We start from the raw sequence: 19,022 nt of genomic DNA on the forward strand, positions 1-19,022 counted from the left end.
ATTGTCGGACATCTTGGGTCGTTCAGTGTCTATGGCTCGACAAAAGTTCTAGCCGTGTCAGAAATGTTGGGCCTTTATCGTGTTGTGTGGCTGGTGTTACGACTAATAAGAACATGGCTGACACTGATTATGCACACATTAAGTCAGATTAATATAATAGTTTGATTTAAACATTTACATGCTTTGCAAGAACGATTTCCCTAATTATCTTGTTTACATGACATCTGAAACCAGGCTACTTGATGGGATTTTGATAAATGCTAAAAATCGCCAATCAAAATAAAAGTTCCACCACAACGACCATGTTATTTTTGGGAAACCTATTTGATTCTGAATTCAGACATATATACGTTTGTATGTGAAAACTATTTCTAAGATGCATACTTGAATTTTCTCAGAATATGCTTGGGAGGCTTGCGCTGCTGGTGCTGGCACATGCACAGATCAAATACACTGCTGCAGTTGTAATAGCCAATCGCAGAATGTGACGACAAAACTGAAGCAAATTGTACAATCTGGCCAGGTTGATATCAAGATTTTAATTTGGTAACATCGCACAGTGTGACATGTAATAATGGTAAAATACAGATTTTGACGTACAGCGTGGGAAGGCCTTTAGGGAGGTAGAGGCTTAGGTCAGGGTACTTGTCCAGGAGGAGTGTGAAGGAGGGAGGGGGTTAAGTTGATGGAAGGAAAGGGAATCTTTCAGCTGGAGCTCTGTTCAAGACACTCCTGCTAAGTGCATATCCCAAACTAAACAACTAGTCAAATACCTCTCATTTTACAACGCACCTTTACTTTACTGAGGTGTTCTGGGGAGCCAACGTAGCCAATGTTTCATAACAATGCATGGTTGGCCCCCCCAGTGCACACTTTGTCTATAAAACCCAAACATCCCTGATTAAAGTGCACTCAGTAGCGTGGGATGGGAGGTGGGGGGTTGGAAGGCATTGGGCTGAGGGAGAGTGAAAAAAAAACACAGCAGAGTATAAGGGATGCAGTCACCAGGTATGAGCCATCTGCAGGCTAAGCTGATTGACCACATGCAGATGTTCTGAGGCTAACCCTAGAGAGGTTGTTAGGGGCTCTGGTTTGGCCCTTGAAAAAAAAATATGAATGAATCACATTTGAGGGTTGATCAAAAGGTCTGAAGGTACATCAACCCCTTTCTTCAAATCCCCCAACAGAAAAGTAGAGGGGAAAGAGAGGGGGGTAACGTCTGCATTGCAGATGACGGACAACTGATTATGAGTTCTTATGTTCTCTGGCTTGGCAGAGCATAAGTGTGGGTGTAGATGAGTCTTACTGGTTGTGTAAGGATGTGAGCACTCATCATCCTCCCTAGAACACAGGTTAGAACAAAATCAGGGTTGAGAGTGTATCAGCCCCCTCCCCTCAGACTGTGCATGAACACAATTGCCTACAATCACTCCCTGTCTGATTAGAAGTGAGGTTTTGTGTCTGTCTATACTAGTCACACTCCCTTTCAGATGTATGTATGTATGTATGTATGTGTGTGTACCTTTTTACTGTTACTTCATGGTCTCAGTGTTCATGTGTGAGCCAATAGTGCCTGCATATATGCATCAATACCAGGGCAATGCAGTGTGTGTGTGTGGCTGGCTTGTATATCTCTTTGGCTCAGGAGGACATGCACTGGACGTGGTCTGGCCCTCCATCCTCTTCATCAGAGGAATCTGGAGAGCTCCATGACTCATCAGTGTCTCCCTCTGCACCCTCCCGACGTGTCTAGGAAATAGAGAAAAGAAAGAGGGAAAGAAATAAAGCGGGAGAAAGAGAGACAGAACGCTCAACACAATATTCCCTGTAGATACTCCTGGAGAAAGAGAACACAACACAATATTCCCTGTAGATACTCCTGGAGAAAGAGAGGGGAGAGAGATGTTCTGGTTTGATTACTGGAAGAGACCTGGTGGGTGGTGCAGAGGAGCATCCTCCCTCCCAGTCTCAGCCACTCACCTCCTACCAGAGTGTAGGCTCATTACATTTTTCTTGTGACGTGTTAAGGTTTTACCCTAGAAGTTAGTCACCCTTAATCATTTTTGTGTGTGTAAACTGCATAAAATTTGACTTGCCTTAACAATTCAAATGGTTGCTTTTTTGTTGAATAAGCTAACGCTATTACTTAAAAGTTTTCCCTTGGGGTGTGATGCTACTGATGATAATGTTTCAGACCCCTTGCTAAGTGAAAAACTCCCTCCCCAAGACTTTAGTAGACCGAGTCATAATTAAAATGTTCTAGTAGTAAGTGATAAGCTGCGACTTTGATAACGTTCTCTTTGAATTGGGTATAACATTGTTTTACCCAATTAATATTTGAGGTCCACTGGTATTGCTAATGGTTTTCTGCTAGCAAATGACACTGCTCTACCTCAATTGTCCATACTAGCGTAACTTGACCTTGAGCCATCATTTAGATTGACAATTACATTAGGTGAAAATCTAACACTATTATGTCTGAAAGTGCCCTGCTCTTTAATAAGTTATGCGTACTGTTTTTGTTTCAGGAGCATATTAACATTGTTAGTGATCAAAACCTATGCATTACAGGCTACACAACCTCCACTTGTCACCCAATTTGCCCCAGGGTTAAGGTTAACCCATATGATTAATAACCCACTCTTTTCCCAGTCTGTAGGCGTAGACTTTAAGTGAACACTAATCTCTGCGCATTCCATATGAGTCTTAGTTATTTACATTGATCTAATTTCCCTTTTTGATTTCAACCATCTGACTGGAACTCAATTAGTGATTTCTTACTGCCACCCAATATAATTGGTGCACACCTTTTCCAAAGCCATAAATCCCTTTGTATTTACAGTACACACCCAATGCAGAACCATTCATCATTTTGTATATGCATTTTCCAGAGCCAACAAGCTCTTTTATGTGTACATGCAACTCTTGCAGGGGTATAGCCTCTCAGGAACGACTTAAGAGACCATTGGCCAGATGACGCAAGATGTCCCTAAAGAGGCAAAAGAAGCATAGTTTGCTGCCCATTTTAACCAGTTACAGCCTCTTTACAAAGCAACTCAGAAAGAATTCCAGCGGGGTGAACTGCATTTTAGGTAGACTCGTATTGGTTAGGCATAAAATAATTAATGGTTGTGTGTTATCTTTTAATCTTTTTCGTAAAACTTGAGGGTACGTTTCTCGTAGTCAACCTGCATTCAGCACTCAAAGTTCCCTCTGTCAGAATTTGTCGAGGTAGGACCAATGACGTATATAAACCCTGGATTGCTGATGCTGTATTGAAGGTGCCGGTTTGCCATATTGGCACTCCCTAGTATGAGCAGTCCTCCAAGGGAAAGAATGGAATTCTACAGTATTTCAATTAAATGTTAAAGGACAAAATTACATGCATTTATTTTGTTGTTGTAGTGAGAACAGTAACATTAGTACTAAAAAGAAAATACCTTCCAGAAAATGTTATATTTTTTATGTTTAGCTCACATAATATATTTTAAACGTATGCATTAATTAAGGTGTCTGTAGTAGAACAAACATGTCAAAAACTAATGTAGACATGAATGCATTTCTATAGCTTCCAAAATATGATTAAAAAAAAAAAGTATTACAATTGAGTGCCGCCAAGATGGCAGCCCTGTGTCTTTAATACAGCGCCCCCTGTCAGTCATCCAGGGTTTATACACATCATTGGTTAGGACCCATGACAACTCCCAAGTACAAATGGTAAACGTGCGTAAATTCACTGAAGGAATTCAGAATGCAGTGACTCCAATCCATGTCAACTCTGAGGCGAGAGATAGGTTTTCTAATAAGTGTGAGGGATTAGCCCTTTTCCTTTCTAGACATTGAACAGACAGCTTCCACTGTTTTCCGCTAAACCCCTCATTGATAACATCTTTATCAACACGCTTAAACCTGTCCTCAGTAATGTAGATTTTGGGCAGACTGATACACCGGTTAACCACCCTTATTTCTTTAGGTCCCCTACCCTCTTCACAGCTTACAACCAAGAACCCATTTAGTGTTGCTCATAAATGACAACCTAGAATCAACTATAATTACCTTGAATAGGATGTAATTATTTGAAAGACCCACTCACTAGGTTCATGTCTTTCCTCTACCTTGATTAAATATACATTTACAAGCTCATATCAAATGTGGGGAGAAGAAAAGGTGATGTCAAATGCTGTTGATGCTCTGATCCATTTGTCCATCAGCTTCAACAGTCCAGCCCTCAAAGGATGGCCAACAGGGGACGATGTAGAGGAGCGTCAAATTAACATCCACGCCAACGAGAATACACAAGGTCCTCATCACTGGCCAGAGAACAAAGGAGGGGAGCACTCATAACAAGCTCCCAGCAGGAGTCATCCTTCCCCTTTTTGCTTATCTCACACCTCTAGTCTACACCAAAGTTCCTATCAGGTCACGTGTGGTAAGTTTAATCAAATGGTACTGAGACGGCCTGTTGGAGACAGAGACCCAGCAGGGTCCAAATGAACACTGAAGAATAAGACTCAGCCAAACTACTTTTCTATTGAGAAAAATGGAGAGCACCCAGTGACAAACTCTTATTTCCTCAATGAAACAATGTAAACAGACTGAAAATGACATGGTTAAGTGTTGAGATACGTGTGTAATAAGACTGAATTTTACAATGTGTGCGATATGCTTTTCTGACAATTAACAGGTATTACCCTCATTCGTCCATGGAAAAGTATACCGTTTGGTATCTGTGGAATCACAGTCTTCACAAAGGCAGTGGAAGACGTTACGGGTGTACAAAGTCCCCTCCATTTATGTAGAAAATTAAATTAACTCATGCCCTGCCATAAGTCACAAAACAATGCAGTCGATGAATGGGGGCTGACCCGGTCCCAGGAATTATTCCCTCACCTGAGCCAATCACAGCTCTGCTGACGAGACACCTCACCTCTTCCTGGCCAGGACTATAAACAGAATATGTGAATAACACTTCTTTTGTTCAGACCGTAAACCAGCCATATGGTTATTGTCATTTCTGAACTACAGAATCATTCAAGTACTACAACCTGCGGGGACTTTGAGATACTGGACTTCTGACTCCTTTGTTTTGAACTCTACAGCATGGAGAGGTCCCTTTAGACTGTCGGTTCCAGACAGGAAATACCTAAGAGTATCCAGCTCACCTCTTTCCCTGATTTAAACTTCAACATGTAACCTGTATGTTACTTTTATTATTACTCTCTATATTCCTTCTGTAATCCCTGCCTTGTTTCATTCTGAAATATGAAGAATAACTGCTTGTTTGATCTTAGGCCCTCTAATCATCATTCCATGTAGGTGAAGGATTCTGTAGCCTATCACATTAGTACATCATTTTGCCACATCAATTTTTCCATTCATTGCTTTACCCTGATTATTTCTAAATAAATTGTAGTTTTATAAAATATCTACTATCTCCACAAATGCATTGCTGTGTCATTTTTAGAACTTAATTGCCTTCATAATGATAAGTATAACTACAGTTAAACTGTATATATTTTTGTAGTTTTTTTGTTGCCTTATAGCAAGCGGTACCCTGTTAATAATTTCATAGCTATCATGCCTTGGAGCGCTACAGCAAGACAGGACACTATCAGCCAACGAAACTACACCAGTCAGAGAGAGTGAACAACTGAACTAACTGTTACTGCTTCTAGTCAGTGCTGAGAAGATAGAAGCTTGTCAGCTCAAACTGACCAAAATTAGCACTGGCCATATACGGTTATATGTAATAGTAGGGTGTTGGCGCGGTGACAAACAATGGATGCTATGCCCAAATGTAAAGCAAGTGCCGAGCTAAGAATGTTCAATTCTGTAGTAGTGTTAACGTTACAGCCCTTTAGTGAAGCCTGTGAAATCTGGTGTTATATTTGCTCTTTGAGAAGGGTATTCCGCAAGCTCTGTCATTCAAATGTTTTCAGAGACACTACAAAAACATAGCAGGTTCAAAATAGCGCTTGTTTTATGCTTTTCCTTTCAAGTGACAACTGAATTCAGTAGCTACAGCCCTACAATAGATTAACACATACTGAAGCTAGATAGTACACATTGTCAATGTATGGGTATTTCGTTTTCCAGCTGGATAGCATGAGGCAGCTCAGTCTTCAGAGGCTCATTTTTAGCTGGAATCAGTGCAGTTCATCCTCCTTTCACGAGAGTAACAGTTTTTCATTCAAAAATAAAATCATATTTTTGGTGCTATCCAGTGATATTAATAAAAATAGATATCAGTTATCGGTAAATATTTCCACTAAAATCGGATCCAAAAATAACATATCGGTCTGGCTCTAGCATGCACACCCCTTACAGTGTTATGGTGTGTTCCACTCACCCTCTGGGACCGTCTGTTTCTCATGTGTCTCATGAGGAACCACAGGAGCTGTGTGTCGTACTGATCTCCATGTCGAACAGTGTCCTCGTCACGCTCACGCTTGTTCTTCTTCATCACCTGAACGACCACAACACCAGTCACATCAAAACTCACAGCTTTGGTATGCAGAATCCAAGCCTATATGCCGTGGGATGTTTGGGATATGTTGAGGTTTGTGTGTGTGGAATCAATGGTATGAACCACCGTACGTCTTTGAGACCCTTGAGCCCTGTGGGGTTCTCGGCAGTGGGGGCCCAAAGTTTAACATCATGATCCAGACCACTGGTGGCCAGACCTGGAAGGTGAGGGTGGGGCTCTAGGCAGTTCACCTTGGAGAAGAAGTAGAGATAGAATCAAAGGACAGACAGATTAGTGAGTGAGCATAAAACTGTGAAACTGATAGTGTTCAATTTCATTTAAGGGTTTTACTTGCACCTGCCCATTATCAAGCCATTTCCTTTGGCCATCATACATCTTCCCACCCACACACCATCTCTCCCTCTCACCACTCCTCCTCTGTCTCCCTCCATGAACTGGACTATGCGAGCTGAGACCTTGTCCCACAGGTAGATGTGTCCACAATCGCTGCCACTGATCACAAACTCACTGCTAGGACCATAGAAGTTAACCCCCTTCACTGTGAGATGGAAAAATACAGGGGGAGGGAAAGAGACAGCGAGAGAGTATTATACTGGAAGTCACAGTTATAGCATGGTAAAACACCAGTGTTCGTGTTACTTATAATTGACTAGTTCATAATCATTCATTGCCCTTTTAACTCAGTACCTGTAGCGTTGTTGCGATGGCCCTTGTATCGCCTGCAATAATCTGCACCATCACTGTGGCTGGAGTCAAACAAGTAGATGTCCTCATCATTGTAACTAGTCAGGAGCTCTGAAGAGATTGACAGACATGGGACGCATTCAGCTGGACACAAATTTTGGAACATAGAGATAGAAATAGCCTATGTAGAACAAAGCATTCCTCTCATATGTAGAATAAGGAATCACCTCTGCTCTATTCATGGCATTTCTATCCCTGGTCACTGATGGGGAGGACAAACATGAGGACAGTCATAACAGCAAGAGCCAGAGGAACTCCGACTTCGAATAAAAGTGTGCTTGAGTCCTTGTGTTTTACCTGTTCCATCGTGACTGTACAGTAAGCAGGTAATGTTCGTTTTGGACTCGCTGGACACCAGGTGAGATGGACAGAACTTCTTCAGTACGCCATTATTAACATTCTCATTTATCTTCCTCTGATCATAGATCCTACAGAGATAGAAGGTGAGGAGAGGTAAGAGACCATCCAAGACAATGCACTTCTTTTGCTTTACGGACACAAGAGGGATTTGAGTCTAACCTGACATACTGATCTCTCCCTCCCACAGCAAAGTGATGTGTGTTGACAGGATTCACAAAGATGGTATACAACCCCACTTTCTTATCCCCCTCCTTCACCACCACCAGCTTACTGAGAGAAAAGGAAAAGAGGAAACAAATAGTAGAAAAGGGTTAAAAGGCTGTTATGTTCTACATTGGGACTTAAGTTTATCCCAGACTGGTCACATGATCAGGAAAAACAAATGGCCTTAGTACAGTAACATCCAGGCGATCTTGCAGTAATGACGTTAACACTTGCATATCAGACAGACATGTGATGTCACTCACTTGGCAGGCCGGTCGAGGCGAAGGTCGATGCCAAACACCACGGCATCCTCTCCAGCCGACAGAAAACAGCAGGGAGAGTCTGGCTCCAGGGCCAGCTGACACACACAGAGTAAACACAACATACTTAAATCAACTCAGCTTTCAGCTAAAAAAGGCTTAGAACGGCCGCATCTTAAATGACAACCCATTCCCCACAGTATGGAGGAAAGGGTGTCGTTTGAGACGCCGCCAAAGTCAGGCCAGTAAGACCAGTAGCCAGACTCATTAACACGATACAACCATACCTTGTGTGCTGCCCCTTTATGCTGAGCCACTCTCTTGGTGTTCTTGCAGCGTTGCATGGCAGAGAGCTCAGCCACTCTAATCTGACCGTCCCGGGCACACATGGCCAGAGTTGAATCTCCACTGTGGGGAAGAAACTTGGCCTTTGGAGGAAGAAAGGTACATTTCAACATCTCTCAAAAAGGTCCTGAACCATATTTCTAGCTTTCCTTTCATATTTTTCACATGGTTTCTCAATGGGTGTCAACAACACCAGAAGTGTTCCCCTCCTTTCTACGGTCTCACCCTCACCTAGCCTGATTGTGCTCTCCTCCTCACCTGAAAGACATTGCTCTTATGCCCACTGTCAAACTCCAGCTCAGCCCGACGTCGTGCCCAGTCCCACACCACCACTCGTAGGTCATCACTGCCAGAGGCCAGGCGTGTGCCTGAGGGGTTGAAGTGCAGGGTGTTCACACAGCCGGTGTGTCTCTCCAGGCGCCCTTGTAGCTCCAGCCTCTGGACCAGCCCCCGTGCGCCACACACACGTCTCACAAACTGGTGCGAGCCCCGGCCAATCTCCCTCAACCGCAGGGAGGGCACCGCCCGCCATGATGGCCTGCCAAGATCACGCAGCTCCGCCCCCAGCCACACGTCCATGGTCTGCTCGTCTTCCTCTTCTTGCTCTTCCTCCTCCTCATCATCCTCCACTTCAGAGCTGGAGGAGTGGTGAGCGGTGCCACCGCTCGGGCGGTTCCTCTTTCTGGCGGCCCTCTTACCTGCATCTCTCTCCTTCACTCGCTCTCTTCTACCCCCCTCACCATCTCGCTCCCCTTCCTCGTTCAGGGAGTAGAGGCCGCTGCCGTCCACGCTGTCCGTGTCTTCCTCATCCTCTCCCTCGCCAGGCACCCTCTCACCCTCTGCATCTGGCATTGGCTTGTCCTTAGCTCTGTCTTCTGCCTTTTTGGGAGCTGAGGGAAAGATGAGGAAGTTGTCACACATTGACAAAAAAAGCACTACTGTCAAGAAGCAGGGAGGAAACTTATCCACTGTAAAACAAATTGTTTGTAGAGTGTATAATGTCACAGTTATGGTGTCCTGTGTGTTGTGGCTACATGTTGGACTATGACAGCAACAGTTCTCTTATACTGCACTGGTTTGAGTCTATGATTTAACTGCTTGAGAGCCAGCCTGTCCCTCTGGTTTGAGTCTATGATTGATTACCTGCTTGAGAGTCAGACTGCTCCTCTGTGGCTATGGAAGCATCTCCCTCCCCACGCTGGTCCTCTCCTGGATCTGGCTCCTCAGACCCACCTGACAAACACACACAGATATGGCCACACATTCACATTAGTCTTACGTAGCTGGCTCTGGTAGTGTGGCTTACTAGTAGTAGTACAACAGTGTATGTTCGTATTCCCAGTCGGCAACAGTGAGGCCTGGGTGATCAGTGAGGCCTACGTGATCCCTCACCATTAAGCTCACTGGATTTACCATCTGCCTCAGCCATCCTGCTTCTCTCTTCGTGTGGACAGGAGGAGAGCCTGGAATGAAACCGAGGCAGGGTCAAATGAATTAGTCTACCAGCTGCTTTTGAAGACTCCTAATAATAATAATACATATGGATTGCCAGTAATTGCAATATGTCCAAACAACTGACATGGCCTTCATTAAAGCAAGGTAGCATGACATTTCACTCAACAAGTCAGCTAGTTGTGACTGATGAACGAATTATGTTCTCAAGTCACGGTATGATTGGAAATCTTGCAAACTAGCCAACCTAGTTAGCTAACATATCAGCAACTAAATTAAATCGAGTGCACACTAACACATGACACTAGCTGCCAGTCTCTAGTTAGCTAACATAGGACTTGCAGCCTGTAGTTTGGAATTGGAAGCAAGTTAGCTAGCTAACGTTAGCTGTCCAACTAATCTTAGCTAGCTGCTGCAGCAACACTGACATTTAACAAAAGTCAAAACAGCTGACTGGCCACCATGTCCATTCTGCTGTAGAGATAATGTTAACTAAATATTCTGTTAGTTGATTGGATTAGCAAATGTACACATTTTGGTACATTTAGTTAAACTTTGTTCAGGAGTTTGACCAATTTCACGCCAGTTAAAAGAAGTAAACAGCAATGGTTGGCATGCTAGCTAAAGCTGTTACCTCTAACTACAAGTCGTAGGCCCAACGAGCGTAGCTAGCTACAGTACGTCGTTTGTTCTAATCTTCGGCGCAGATTTACTGTCTTCAACCTACTATACTAACGTTACTTAGCTAGCTATAGCTATAGAAAATCTTGGAGTAAAAACACACGACATGAAGAATGCGTGTCAAAAGAAACAGTCAAATTAAAGACTATGTGCGCTCACGAGTGTGTGCTAGCTCTGTTTATGTTTTGACGGTTCAGCTTCTGTTTTTCGGTCATTCCTTTTCCGGCGAAGGATTTCTTTCTCCGGAAATGTGGGTCTGTATATAAATAATGTACCGTGTCATCTAATGTAAATATTGTGAATATGTTGTTGTGGAAATTCTTACACAGGGACACTCAAAGTCAATCTGAAATGAATCATTGTTTATTTGTCAGCGCGCTGGAGAGGTTCCAACCAACTCAATGCACCATAGTGCACATGTCAATCAGGAGCTCTCCCTGGGCAGTCCCAGCAGTTGCCTTATACACGGCTATAACAGACAAGCTATATTTGCATGATTTAGCATAATTAATTAAGCATTACCATTTTGTTTAATTCATGTGACCGACCAATACAGGTTTATAACATGTGGCAGACCAATAGCTCAAGAGGCTTCTTCTCTCTCAGCTGAGACCTTGAAACTGAGATATCTTTCGTTCTCAAAACAAGGTCTGGGCATACTGCCAAATTGCAGCTACTGATAGGGAGGATTCATTCAGTCAGCCACTTGCATGAACACAGAAATTGGTTTATAGAACAGCACATGAATAGAACACATAAATTAGTTATAAGAAAAGCAACAAACATTAAAATTCCCATTACAATGTAAAAAAGTGAAGTTAGGTGAAAATTGTTTCCCACCTGTAGGACACTCAAAATGGCATCGTATTACGCATGATTGATTGATCCACATACCAATTATACCCTATCAATTGTTATGTCATTTATTATTACAATTTAATAACTCGGAAAAGCTTTCGGGCCTGGGTGATTTCAAACCATTAACAGTCTAAGGCAGCGGAGAAGATTGAGGTTATTCGATTAGTTTGCATCGGGTGAAGTGATTGCATTCTGGAACATGTGTGGTGACACTGATGGTTTCTCGGTAACTAATGGCATCTACGGTTGTGTCTGAAATGATTTTACATAGCATGTTAGAAGAACTAACACAGCAGGTTAGGATAATTAACTTTGCAGGATAGGATAATTAGGTTGAGGTTAGGAAAAGGTTAGGATTTTATGGAAAAGAGATGTTGTACATTTCTGAATGATGCATCATGCTACCTTGTTGACAACATGACAGAGCGGCACAGATTGCTGTTAGATTTGTGCAGGGCGAACCTTCCTCACCAGCTTCGCCCATTCACATGAGGCCATAGCCTTGTATAACCCGAGTCAGCTTAATTAAATCCGCTCAATGAGAGTGGTGGATCAAATCAAATCAAATGTATTTATATAGCCCTTCGTACATCAGCTGATATCTCAAAGTGCTGTACAGAAACCCAGCCTAAAACCCCAAACAGCAAGCAATGCAGGTGTAGAAGCACAGTGGCTAGGAAAAACTCCCTAGAAAGGCCAAAACCTAGGAAGAAACCTAGAGAGGAACCAGGCTATGTGGGGTGGCCAGTCCTCTTCTGGCTGTGCCGGGTGGAGATTATAACAGAACATGGGCAAGATGTTCAAATGTTCATAAATGACCAGCATGGTCCAATAATAATAAGGCAGAACAGTTGAAACTGGAGCAGCAGCACGGCCAGGTGGACTGGGGACAGCAAGGAGTCATCATGTCAGGTAGTCCTGAGGCATGGTCCTAGGGCTCAGGTCCTCTGAGAGAGAGAAAGAAAGAGAGAAAGAGAGAATTAGAGAGAGCACACTTAAATTCACACAGAATAGGACAGGAGAAGTACTCCAAATATAACAAACGGCACACCCCAAAGGGTTAGATGGAACAGGACTCTGAGCTTCTCCTCTCTGTTGTAAACAGGTCAAGGGTGACCTCGAGTGGCTGAATAATGCAATTGCATTCTGTGAACTGCGTGTGTACCTTTGAAGGAAATTACAGAAGGGGTGGGGGGTACCTATGTAAGAATAGCATTCAACATCATAGTGCCCTCCAGCTCATCATTTAGCTCAGGGCTCTGGGTCGGAACCCCTCCCTGAGCTACTGGGTCCTAGACTACCTGACGGACCAACCCCAGGGTGTGAAGGTAGGCAACAACACCTCCGCCACGCTGATCCTCAACATAGGGGCCACACAGGGGTGCCTGCTTAGCCCCCTACTGTACTCCCTGTTCACCCATGACTGCGTGGCCACGCACGTCTCCAGCTCCATCGTCAAGTTTGCTGAAGACACAACAGTGGTATGCCTAATTACCAACAACGACGAGAGGGAGGAGATGAGAGCCCTGGCTGAGCGATGCCAGGAAAATAACTTCTCCATCAACGTCAACAAAACAAAGGAGCTGATCGTGGACTACAGGAGACAGCAGAGAGAGCATGCCCCCATCCAAATCGATGGGGCCGCAGTGGAGATGGTCAGAAGTTTCAAGTTCCTCGACCTGAAATGGTCCCTTCACACTGACAACTTCAGGAGGCTGAAGAAATGTGGCCTCACAAACTTCTACAGATGTATTCTGTCAGGCTGTATCACCACCTGGTATGGCAACTGCAATACCCGCAGCCACAGGGATCTCCAGAGGGTGGTGTGGTCAGCATAACACATCATCGGGCGCACACTGCATGCCCTCCAGAACATCTACAGTACCTGGTGTCACAGAAAGTCTAAGAAAATCATCAAGGACCTCAGCCACTCGAGCCACGGCCTATTCACCCTGTTAGCATCTATGTAAAAGGTGGAGATAGGCATATCTTGCTCTTCAGTGTAATCAGAGGGCTAATATCAATACTATGCATGCCAGTCTCTCTTGGCAAAAGGTAGAGGAGAGAGACTGGCTGCACTTCTTTTGATAATAAACATGAATGTGTTGAAATTTCCAAATGGTTTGCATAGTCAATTTACACACAACTCTGATATACAGACGTACCCTTCTAGACATGCCACCAGGGGCCTTTTCCCAGTCTGCAAATCCAGAGAAAATTCAAGAAAATGTACCGAATTATACAGAGCCATGATTGCATGGAACTCCGTTCCATCTCAGATTACTCAAGTGAACAGCAAACCTGGTTTCAAAACACAGATAAAGCAACACCTCACGGCACAACCCCTCTCCCCTATCTGACCTAGATACTGTATTTTGTGTGTCTGTACTGATACAGTATGTAGGCTATGTGTGACTTTTAAAACATATGCAGTTCTGTCCATAAGCTGCTCTTGTCTATACATGGTCAGAGCTCTGGAGCTCTAGAGTTCCTCTGTAGAGATGAGAGAACCTTCCAGAAGACAACCATCTCTGCAGCACTCCACTAATCAGGCCTTTATGGTAGAGTGGCCAGATGGAAGCCACTCCTCAGGTGTCTAGTTAGACTGTAAGCTCTCCTTCCAGACTCACATTAAGCATCTCCAATCCAAAATTAAATCTAGAATCGGCATCCTATTTCGCAACAAAGCCTCCTTCACTCATGCAGCCAAACATACCCTCGTAAAACTGACCATCCTACCGATCCTTGACTTCGGCGATGTCATTTATAAAATAGCCTCCAACACTCTACTCAACAAATTGGATGCAGTTTATCACGGTGCCATCCGTTTTGTCACCAAAGCCCCATATACTACCCACCACTGCGACCTGTATGCTCTCGTTGGCTGGCCCTCGCTTCATACTCGTAGCCAAACCCACTGGCTCCAGGTCATCTACAAGTCTCTGCTAGGTAAAGCCCCGCCTCTCTGCTGCCAATGACTGGAACAAACTACAAAAATCACTGAAGCTGGAGACTCATATCTCCCTCACTAGCTTTAAGCACCAGCTTTCAGAGCAGCTCACAGATCACTGCACCTGTACATAGCCCATCTGTAGACAGCCCATCCAACTATCTCATCTCATACTGTATTTATTTATTTATCTTGCTCCTTTGCACCCCAGTATCTCCACTTGCACAGTCATCTTCTGCACATCTACCATTCCAGTGTTTAATTGCTATATTGTAATTACTTCGCCACCATGGCCTATTCATTGCCTTTACTCCCTTATCTTACCTCATTTGCACACACTGTGTATACACCTTTTTTTCCCTACTGTATTATTGACTGTATGTTTGTTTATTCCATGTGTATCTCTGTGTTGTTGTATGTGTCAATCTGCTGTGCTTTATCTTGGCCAGGTCGCAGTTGTAAATGAGAACTTGTTCTCAACTAGTCTACCTGGTTAAATAAAGGTGAAATATATTTTTTTTTTTTTTTAAAATAGATTGCTGCCCTATGTAGAGTTGAAGTCGGAAGTTTACATACACCTTAGCCAAATACATTTAAACTCCGTTTTTCACAACTCCTGACATTAAATCCCAGTAAAAATCCATCTTAGGTCAGTTATGATCACCACTTTATTTTAAGAATGTGAAATGTCAGAATAATAGCAGAGAATATTATTTTTTCAGATTAGATTTTTTTCAGATTTTACACATTCCCAGTGGGTCAGAAGTTTACATACACTCAACTAGTATTTGGTAGCATTGCCTTTCAATTGTTTAACTTGGGTCAAACGTTTCGGGTAGCTTTCCACAAGCTTCCCACAATAAGTTGGGTAAATTTTGGCACATTACTCCTGACAGAGCTGGTGTAACTGAGTCAGGTTTGTAGGCCTCCTTGCTCGCACACACTTTTTCAGTTCTGCCCACAAATATTCTATGGGATTGAGGTCAGGGCTTTGTGATGGCCACTCCAATACCTTGACTTTGTTGTCCTTAAGGTATTTTGCCACAACTTTGGAAGTATGCTTGGGGTCATTGTGCATTTGGAAGACCCATTTGCGATCAAGCTTTTAACTTCCTGACTGATGTCTTGAGATGTTGCTTCAATATATCCACATTATTTTCCTCCCTCATGATGCCATCTATTTTGTGAAGTGCACCAGTCCATCCTGCAGCAAAGCACCCCCACAACATGATGCTGCTACCCCCATGCTTCACGGTTGTGATGGTGTTTTTTGACTTGCAGGCCTCCCCCTTTTTCCTCCAAACATAACGATGGTCATTATGGTCAAACAGTTCTATTTTTGTTCCAACAGACCAGAGGACATTTCTCCAAAAAATACAACATTTGTCCCCATGTGTAGTTGCAAACTGTAGTCTGGCTTTTTTTATGGTGGTTTTGGACCAGTGGCTTCTTCCTTGCTGAGCGGCCTTGCAGCTTATGTCGATATAGGACTCGTTTTACTGTGAATAAAGATACTTTTGCACCGGTTTCCTCCAGCATCTTCACAAGGTCCCTTGCTGTTGTTCTGGGATTGATTTGCACTTTTCGCACCAAAGTATGTTCATCTCTGAGAGACAGAACACGTCTCTTTCCTGAGAGGTATGGCGGCTGCGTGGTCCCATATTTATAGTTGCATACTATTGTTTGTACAGATGAACGTGGTACCTTCAGGCATTTGGAAATTGCTCCCAAGGGTGAACCAGACTGGTGGAGGTCTACAATTTTTTTCCTGGGGTCTTGGCTGATTTCTTTTGATTTTCCCATGATGTCAAGCGAAGAGGCACTGAGTTTGAAGGTTGGCCTTGAAATACATCCACAGGTACACCTCCACCTCGAGTTTTAATGACTCCAACCTAAGTGTATGTAAACTTTCGTCTTAAACTGTTTAGTGAGCTCTAAAAGCATTGGGACAGTGACACAGTTTTTGTTGTTTCGGCTCTGTACTCCGGCACTTTGGATTTTAAATTATACAATGACTATGAGGTTAAAGTGCAGACTGTCAGCTTTAATTTGAGGATGTTTCCATCCATATTGGGTGAACCATTTATGAATTACAGCACTTTGCGTACATAGTCCCCACCCCCCCATTTTATGGGACCAAAAGTATTGAGACCAATTCACGTATATGTAAACAACAAAACATGTGTCATTGTCCCAATACTTTTGGAGCTCGTCATTGAACACTGGTAACTTCAATAACATTTAAATACTGCTTTACCACTTCATATACTGTATTCTAGTCATGGCTCATCCTATGTAGCTAATGCTGCATACACCTTTTCTATTAATATACTTTCCATGCACACTATTCACATTCATATAGAGTGCATTCGGAATTTCGTTTATTCGTTTATTTCGTTTAATTCGTTTATTTCTGTGTGTATATAGGGTACCTGTTGCCTGCTTTAGTTCGTGCGGGATTAGAATTGTGTGTATTGCGCTCGATTGTATTTTGATGTTTGTTGTTTTCACGGTTACGCACATGTATGTAAAGTGTCGGAACTGTGTTTGCACGAGTTCTGAGTATCGAGAGCGTAGTTTTTGTATTTTCGTCTGTACCATTTTTGTAGTGGTGGACTATATGATTAAACACGCTTCTCAGACATCCCTGCTCTCCTGTGCCTGACTCCTACACCTCTCACCGAGACGCACGTTATCACATGTCCAGTGAACAGGTCAGGGTTCCATAGCCGCAGGCAGAACAGTTGAAGCTGTTGAAGTCTGCACAACGCATCACCAGGGGCAAACTACCTGCCCTCCAGGACACCCTACACCACCCGATGTCACAGGAAGGCCATAAAGATCATCAAGGACAACAACCACTCGAGCACTGCCTGTTCACCCCGCTATCATCCAGAAGGCGAGGTCAGTACAGGTGCATCAAAGCAGGGACCGAGAGACTGAAAAACAGCTTCTATCTCAAGGCCATCAGACTGTTAAACAGCCACCACTAACATTGAGTGGCTGCTGCCAACATACTGACTCAACTCCAGCCACTTTAATAATGGAAATTGATGGGAATCTGCTAACCATGTGTATGTGACAAATATAATTTGATTTGATTTGATTTGCACTGGAGCAACAGCACGGCCAGGTGGACTGGGGACAGCAAGGCTCTGAGAGAAGAGATAAAGAGAGAGAAAGAGAGAGAGGGGAAAGAGAAAAAGAGAGAGAATTAGAGGGAGCATACTTCAATTCACACAGGACACCGGATAAGACGGGAGAAATACTCCAGATATAACAGACTGATCCTAGCGCCCCGACACAAACTATTGCAGCATAAATACTGGAGGCTGAGAAAGGAGGGTTCGGGAGACACTGTGGCCCTGTCCAAACAGGCAGGATATAACCCCACCCACTTTGCCAAAGCACAGCCCCCACTCCCCTAGAGGGATATCTTCAACCACCAACCTACTACCCTGAGACAAGGCCCACAAAGATCTCCCCCATGGCAAGAACCCGAGGTGGGCACCAACCTGGACAGGAAGGTCACGTCAGTGACTCAACCCACTCAAGTGACACACCCCTCCTAAGGAGGGCATGGAAGAGCACCAGTAAGCCAGTGACTCAGCCCCTGTAATAGGGTTAGAGGCAGATAATCCCAGTGGAGAGAGGGGAACCAGCCAGGCAGAGAGAGCAAGGGCGGTTCGTCGCTCCAGTGCCTTTCCGTTCACATCCCTAGGCCAGACTACACTCAATCATTGGACCTACTGAAGAGATGAGTCTGCAATAAAGACTTAAAGGTTGAGACAGAGTCTGCGTCTCTCACATGGATAGGCAGACCATTCCATAAAAATGGAGCTCTATAGGAGAAAGCCCTGCCTCCAGCTGTTTGCTTAGAAATTCTAGGGACAATAAGGAGGCCTGCGTCTTGTGACCATGGCGTATGTGTAGGTATGTACAGCAGGATCAAATCAGAAAGATGGGTAGGAGAAAACCCATGTAATGCTTTGTAGGTTAGTAGTAAAACCTTGAAATCAGCCCTAGCCTTAACAGGAAGCCAGTATAGTATAGAGAGGCTAGCACTGGAGTAATATGATCAAATTCTTTGGTTCTAGTCAAGATTCTATCAGCCAAGTTTAGCAATAACTGAAGTTTATTTAGTGCTTTATCCGGGTAGCCGGAACGTAGAGCATTGCAGTAGTCTAATCTAGAAGTGACAAAAGCATTTTTCTGTTTTTTGGACAGAAAGTTTCTGATTTTTTCAATGTCACGAAGAAGGAAAAAAGCTGTCCTTGAAATATTCTTGATATGTTCGTCAAAAGAGAAATCAGGGTCCAGAGTAACGCCGCAGTTTTATTTGAGATACCTGTACAACCATCAAGATTAATTGTCAGATCCAACAGAAGATCTCTTTGGTTCTTGGGACCTAGAACTAGCATCTCTGTTTTGTTCAAGTTTAAAAATAAAACATTTGACGCCATCCACTTCCTTATGTCTGAAACGCAGGCTTCCAGGGAGGGCAATTTTGGGGCTTCACCATGTTTCATCGAAATGTACAGCTGTGTATCGTCCGCATAGCAGTGAAAGTTTGAATTTTTGAATGTCCGAATGACATCACCAAGAGGTAAAATATATAGTGAAAACAATAGTGGTCTTTAAATTGAACCTTGAGGAACACCGAAATTTAAAGTTGATTTAT

At 43.6% G+C, this 19,022-nt stretch overlaps 1 protein-coding gene across 3 annotated transcripts; it reads right to left on the minus strand.

Annotated features, from left to right (window-relative positions):
* Positions 1-519: 519 nt before the first annotated feature.
* On the minus strand, positions 520-10,774 carry LOC115114667 (DDB1- and CUL4-associated factor 8-like). 3 transcript variants are annotated; one of them, XM_029643090.2, is made up of 13 exons: positions 10,693-10,774; positions 9,793-9,863; positions 9,544-9,633; positions 8,659-9,290; positions 8,343-8,483; positions 8,059-8,153; positions 7,751-7,861; positions 7,529-7,659; positions 7,175-7,282; positions 6,895-7,025; positions 6,598-6,717; positions 6,350-6,466; positions 520-1,749 (listed from the first exon to the last, which is right to left on the minus strand). In XM_029643090.2, the coding sequence occupies exons 1-13, from the start codon at positions 10,746-10,748 to the stop codon at positions 1,642-1,644; spliced, it is 1,911 nt and encodes a 636-aa protein (XP_029498950.1). In that variant the 5' UTR covers positions 10,749-10,774; the 3' UTR covers positions 520-1,641. The 3 variants fall into 3 exon arrangements, with proteins under 3 accessions (XP_029498950.1, XP_029498951.1, XP_029498952.1); XM_029643091.2 differs by having other exon boundaries at positions 10,487-10,746; XM_029643092.2 differs by lacking the exon at positions 9,793-9,863 and having other exon boundaries at positions 10,487-10,746.
* Positions 10,775-19,022: the final 8,248 nt, after the last annotated feature.

The sequence above is a fragment of the Oncorhynchus nerka genome, linkage group LG9b (genome assembly GCF_034236695.1).
Source record: "Oncorhynchus nerka isolate Pitt River linkage group LG9b, Oner_Uvic_2.0, whole genome shotgun sequence".
In the NCBI taxonomy this organism is placed as follows: domain Eukaryota; kingdom Metazoa; phylum Chordata; class Actinopteri; order Salmoniformes; family Salmonidae; genus Oncorhynchus; species Oncorhynchus nerka.

Coding starts and splice junctions, on each gene's coding strand:
- LOC115114667 (XM_029643090.2), bottom strand. CDS start 10,748: ATGACCGAAAAACAGAAGCTGAACCGTCAAAACATAAACAGAGCTAGC. Junction 9,634..9,792: donor TAAATCCAGTGAGCTTAATG/GTGAGGGATCAC, acceptor TGTGTTTGTCAG/GTGGGTCTGAGGAGCCAGAT. Junction 1,750..6,349: donor GAAACAGACGGTCCCAGAGG/GTGAGTGGAACA, acceptor TCTATTTCCTAG/ACACGTCGGGAGGGTGCAGA.